Consider the following 5,743-nt stretch of genomic DNA (forward strand, 5'->3'; position numbering starts at 1 on the left):
TGTATTATCTTTTGTTTTATTTTCATATTGTTATTATCAGGTAAAGAGGCAGACAAGTCACATCTCAGAAACAACTTGATTTCAGTGGCCTTAAACGGTCCCTCTGTGATGGTTATTTTCTTATTGACTCGCTGTCAAACACAGCCAGTGGATCTCTGTACGTGCAGTTTAGAGTTCCTAGCTAAAATGAATTGCATAAATGCAGATTACAAATATTCTTATCTCAGCACACTTTTTTATTTATTACCTTGCCTAGGTAGAAAGACAGTGCTACAGCACTACAACTCACAGCATGTTCTTACCCAAAGGGGCTTTCCCTTTCCGCCATTCCACAGTACGATTCAATCAAACCCCAGGCTCCTCCCCTAAAATGAGCTACACTTAATCCATGCCACAGAAACCAGTTGCCAATACAAGGCTTGGGCTGTCACCTCATGGCCACCAACAGTCCCTCCAACACAGCATTTCCACTGCCAAGCCTAACTAACTTCTCAGCTGCAGTGCGCTTTCAGAAGGCAGTACTAGTCTCACTGCTGCTGGGAGAGTGGCAAAGGAACCCAAGTCTGCCTGACAGCTCCACATCGCTCACAGCAAAGCTGCACGAGCAAACAAAACGCTCTCAGCTGCAGAAACGGAGAAACATACTTCACTCCTGCCTTGCACAACTAGAAGCAGAAGGACCTCCACGCCGCTTGGCCTCGCCAAGGAATTCACACAGCTCTAAGCACCACCATTCACACACACACTCAGATCACTCTACAACTAACAACTGCCACTGACTAATGCTCAAAGCCAGAGACCCTCAGGGGCCTCCTGAGACCCAGCCCACAAACTCCAAAGAAGAACCTGAACCCAAAACAACAACTGGACACCCAGGCAACAGCAGACACAGCTTCTCGTTACCCCCAAGAGGCAAAGAACTCAACCCGAACACAAAGACAAAACTGCTTAACCCACTCGGAAGATCAGGGCACGCAGAACACCAACAAAGAACACACCTCCATGCTGACAGCCCTCACAGCTGGCAGCCAGCCCCTACATGAGGGTAGGGAGGGCTGGAACCAGGCTCCACCCTTTGCCAGACAAGTGAATTGCTTCCACCTGTCCTCCACAGCAGAACAAGGCCTAATGAAGATCAAAGGCCAGTCGGCTGGGGGCAGCCTGCCAGGCCTGCTCTTCTTGGTGCTCTGCCTGGGCAGTTGGAGTGCTCCACGAGGCAGCTGTGGCAGCCTGGATGGTCTGCCTTGGGGCTGCGTGGAGCGGCTGCACTCAGGCCTTGAGGGAGATCCGGAATCTCTGGTGAAGCTGGCTGACTGGCTGGGGAAGCCTTCCGAGGCCTGAAGCCTCCTGGCCGGCCAGTTGGGCCAGGCCGAAAGCCGGCTGGCCGTTCAGGGGAGCACTGCCAGGCGAGAGGTGGCCGGCCGGCTGGCCCATGGAGCTCTGCATTTGCAGACCTCTCCAAGCCGGCCAAAGGGGCCCTGCCAGGCCAAAAGCCCGTAAGTTGTGATCCAGATAAGACAGAAGAGACTGTGCTGGATTTCCCTGGGCATCAAAGCACCGTGAGACGCTCTGATGCCCTCTCGCAATTCTTTCTCCCTCCACCAGCACAAGAGCTGGCGTCAAAAGGCGCAATGACACTGTCACAGGCGTTCTGGAGGTTTTTAAAGGGTAGGCCCCTGATAAGGCTTTATTGATGGTTTTGCCCCTCTACATTTCACTCTAGATCTCCTTGTTGGCCTGGAGAAGGGAAGGCAGCGGGGTGACCTCCTTGCAGCCTTCCAGTACATAAAGGGAGCCTACAAACAGGAGGGGAGTCAACTCTTTGATGGTGTAGCTAATGGCAGGCCAAGGGGAAGTGGTTTTGAGTTGAAGATTGGATGCCAGATTGGATTGTTCTTTCCAGAGAGAGTGGTGGGATACTGGAACAGGCTGCCCGGAGAGGTTGTGGATGCCCCGTCCCTGGAGGTGTTCAAGGCCAGGTCGGATGGGGCCCTGGGCAGCCTGGTTAGTATTAGATGTGATGCAGATGGGATTGACGCATCTGTTTTGCAGCCTCCAGTGGAGCTGTGTGTGTCGTGGGCACCCCATGCCCGCATCAGCGTGGGTAGGGTGTGGCCTTCCTGCGGACTGGGGGTTTGGTCTTTGGAGGCTGGCACTCGGGAGACCCCGTTTCTTCTTTTATGGGTGGCAGCAGTCCAGGTCGGGTGATGGGAGACTTCTCAGGCAGGCTGGACTCCCCACGAAGTGGTGATGCTGCCATCTGCCCCAGTGCATCCTGCACTGTCCTGATCTTCCTTGCCCTCTGCCTGAGAAGTTTCACCGAGTCACAAGCCAGTGGGAGCCTGGATGGTCGGCCTTGAGGCTCTGTAGACTCAGCCCTTGAGGAAGATCTTCTTCTGAAAGGTGTTGCTGGCCTCAAGGTGATCTGAGGGGGTGCGGCCTTGGCTGTCTGCAATTTTTGCACCGCATCCTCACGATGGGCTTTTCCTGCTTCCTGCACTTCATCAAGGAAGCTCACGTGTTTGGTTCCCAGTGTTCGGCGCTGGTCTTGTTTGCTTGATGGTACTGCCTCCCCCTGCAGCTCGCAGGTCACCGGCTGCTCTTGGGCTTCAGACGCCCTCCGGATGGGTGGCAGCGGACTGAAAGGACAGAGCGGGAGGGGTCCGCGTGAGTGGCTGATGGCTTTGGGGCCGCATGCTGCAAGCCTGAGCCAGGAGCCTTGGCTGCAACGCAGCCCTCCCCACAGACTGCTCGCCGGCTGCCCCGTGGCTCTCCTGGGATGCGGAGAGGGGCCAGCCCTGTGAGCCGGGGGGCTCCTGGCGTCCCCATCCCAGCACGGTGGGTGCTGCTGCGTTCAGCACTGTTGGGCGGCCACCAACAGTGACCCTTTGGGGCTAGGGAACGGGCTCTCGCTGTGTCACCCCCATGCACATCCCAGCCCAGAGCCTCCAGCCTCACCTGGCCTTGGAGCTCTCCTTCAGCAGTGAGCTCCTTATCCTTCTGAGCTGTCCTCCATCCATGCTGTCTGAGCTCAAGCGTTTGATGAAGGTTGGACGGTCAGCAAATGACACTGGAATGGAGAAGGCAGAGGAGATTCACCGTAAACCCTTTGGCTCACTCACAAGGGGCTCTCAGGCCTGTTCCCAGAACATCTGAGAGGGACGCTCTGCTCCCCCCACTGCTGACATCTGCACCGCCCTCGGACCCTTCCTGACACCATCCCTGGCCCCACTCCTCCTCTCTGCAATTCAGCTCTGTTTTGGGACTGCATTAGTGACGTTGGCTTTGGGAAAGAGGAGCTGGGTGGTGACGATGAGGTGGCAGGGTGGCTTTTGGGGACCATATCCTTCTGCTAGGGAAGGGCGGGGCCTAAGATCCACACATCCTCCTGCCATAGCCAGGGATGAGGGCACGTCACACCCAGCACCTTAGTTTGTGAGAGGCCAACAATTCCTTAGTTTGGGAAGAGGCCATGCTGAGCTGGCGTGAAGCTTTGACACAAGTCAGAGCCCTTGGCTGATGGTCAGCAAGGGATTTCCCATCTCAAGCTGGTTGCCCGTGCCGCGGAAAGGAGCTGGCAGCTGCTTTACCTTTCTTGCCATTTGGTTTCTCCTGACCAGGGATGCTTCCTGAGGACCTGCGTCTTATTGTGGGCGGTGGTTTGGGTACAAACTCCATTTGAAACCTGTACGAGAGGAGAAGACAGCGACCGGTGTGACGCAGCGCTCCAGCAATCCTTGTTGCTCTCTCTGATTGCCTGCTCCCAGGCACATTGTCATGCTGCATGAAGCACACGACTTTCTAAAGTCTTTAGCAGGGTCAGTCGAGATAGGTGAAGGGGAAAGAGTTTCAAACAGCAGGAGGGAAGATTTAGATTGGATATAAGCTTTTGACAGAAGGGTGGCAGGCACCGGAACATCTTGCCCAGAGAGGTGGTGGGTGCCCGGACGGGCATTCAAGGTCGGGCTGGACCAGGCTCAGAGTTACCTCATCTGGCTGTAGGTGTCCCTGTTCCCTGCAGGGGAGTGGGACTAGGTGCCCTGTCAGGGTTCCTTCCATTCTATGATTCTGTGACATATGCTCATGGGCAGGACACTCATGGACACAAGGAACAAGCGCTCCAGAACGAGAGCTGAGCAGGTGCATCAAGCAGCAGCTACAGCCACCAACATACTCACATGGGAAAGACGACAGCGCAGCCAGAGAGCGCCATGGAGGCCACCGGTGCCACCCGAGACACCACCGTGTCCAGCAGCCAGGGGGCCTGCAGGGGAGAAACGGGCAGGATGTGGGACGTCCTCGTGAAGGCTGAGGCATTGGGGACACGAGGAGCCCAAGGCGGGGAGAGCTGACAGCAGCACAGCACTTGCACGGCCCGAGCAGCTGGCCAGGTCCTGGTGGGCCGTGTGCGGGCACAGCAAGGGTCACGGCAGTGCCTGGGCCACGGAGAAACCACACAGCTCACCTTGAAAACAGCTCTTCTGAATGTATCTTTCCCTGATAGCTTCTCGAGGAAGTCAAAGAAGAATTTCATTTGGAACGTCAGTCCATCGATGTGGAGCACGCCGATGTCCTTTAGGACAACAGCAACGTTCTCCCCGTTCTGCAGGCAGCCGGAGAGCAGGGACACGGTGCTCTGGATGCAAGTCCTGAGTGTCTCGCAGCTCAGAGAGGCAGCTGCGGCTGCCTTGCTGTATTCCAGGGGCTCCACCTTCCTATGGACTGAAAAATGCAAGGGACAGAGTTGATGATACGGGTGGTTTTCTACAGGTGCTTGCCTAGAAGTGCTTCTGGTGGACATCAGCCAGAACGGCCTCATGATTGGACAGGCTCCTCAGAGGAGGAGGTTTGCTTTTGAGAATGGAGTCGCTGGCCGTTTGCCCTGTCCATGAAAGCAGCAAAAGTTGATCCCCCCTCCTACCTGGCAGGGACTCCCTGCGGGCCTTGAGGTGGTGCGTGGCTATGAGGTTTGTAGCCAGGTGAAACACGGGCCACCGCAGAGTCACTGTCCCATCCTCAGTGCGGATGTCTTTGGAGATGGTGTCAAAGGAGCCGAAGGTGGGAATCCAGACCCCCTGCAAGTGGAAGAGAAAGGAAGGGCGGAAGGGTTATGGGACGGCTGGAGGAAGAGCCAGAGGGGTCCAAGGTAGGGACAGAGCTCAGGTGCCCTCTGCCGCTGTTCAGAGGCACAAGCCAGGGCATCGGGAATGGCTTTGGGAAGGGGCTGCACAGTCCTCTCCTTCCCCTTGCCGTCCCAAATGCAGCACAGCAGGCAGGGCAGAAGCAGCCTCATGGGATCCAGAGGCTTCCAGAGACCGGCATCAGCCCTGAGATAGACAGTGCCCGACACAAGTGATCGTGCAGGAGTTGCAGGAAGCCCGCGGGATGCCCAGGAGAGAAATGTGGGGGCAGTTTCCTGCTTTCTGTGGAGGGGAAGACTCAGAGGAAGTCCAGGCTGAGCTGGATGGGGAGAGGAGGAACCCGACAGCCAACACACCTTCTGCAGCAGCAGCTGCTCCCGTACGTAGGCGGCCACCGCATCCCAGACGGCAACTCGCTCTGGAGGGCAAAGGAAAAGCAGGTCACACTCTGCATCTGCCGCTTCCCAGCACCGCTACCGCTGCCAGGTGGGAGCGAGGTGGCAGATGGAAAGTGTCATCTCGTGCCAGGGTTGGCTGCAGCACCGCTCCCGTGCTGGCTGTGGACCCGTGTACCTTCGGTGTCGGCGCGTGTCGGTCTGGAG

The 5,743-nt window shown here is 56.7% G+C and overlaps 1 protein-coding gene across 1 annotated transcript; it reads right to left on the reverse strand.

Moving 5' to 3' along the window:
* Positions 1-2,095: 2,095 nt before the first annotated feature.
* On the reverse strand, positions 2,096-4,865 carry LOC149913697 (uncharacterized). The gene is made up of 5 exons (XM_090128987.1): positions 4,466-4,865; positions 4,179-4,264; positions 3,591-3,685; positions 2,959-3,070; positions 2,096-2,639 (listed from the first exon to the last, which is right to left on the reverse strand). The coding sequence occupies exons 1-5, from the start codon at positions 4,817-4,819 to the stop codon at positions 2,096-2,098; spliced, it is 1,191 nt and encodes a 396-aa protein (XP_089985113.1). The 5' UTR covers positions 4,820-4,865.
* Between the last annotated feature and the right edge of the window lie 878 nt (positions 4,866-5,743).

The sequence above is a fragment of the Phasianus colchicus genome, chromosome 35 (genome assembly GCF_987193195.1).
Source record: "Phasianus colchicus chromosome 35, bPhaCol1.hap1.1, whole genome shotgun sequence".
NCBI classification, from domain to species: Eukaryota; Metazoa; Chordata; class Aves; order Galliformes; family Phasianidae; genus Phasianus; species Phasianus colchicus.

What these genes read in the sequence shown, in the direction of transcription:
- LOC149913697 (XM_090128987.1), bottom strand. Translation starts at nt 4,819, where the DNA reads ATGAGGCCGTTCTGGCTGATGTCCACCAGAAGCACTTCTAGGCAAGCA. An exon ending in TGCGCTGTCGTCTTTCCCAT is followed by an intron (nt 3,686 to 4,178) that starts GTGAGTATGTTG and finishes CCTCTCGTACAG; the next exon opens with GTTTCAAATGGAGTTTGTAC. An exon ending in AAGGAGAGCTCCAAGGCCAG is followed by an intron (nt 2,640 to 2,958) that starts GTGAGGCTGGAG and finishes CTGTCCTTTCAG; the next exon opens with TCCGCTGCCACCCATCCGGA.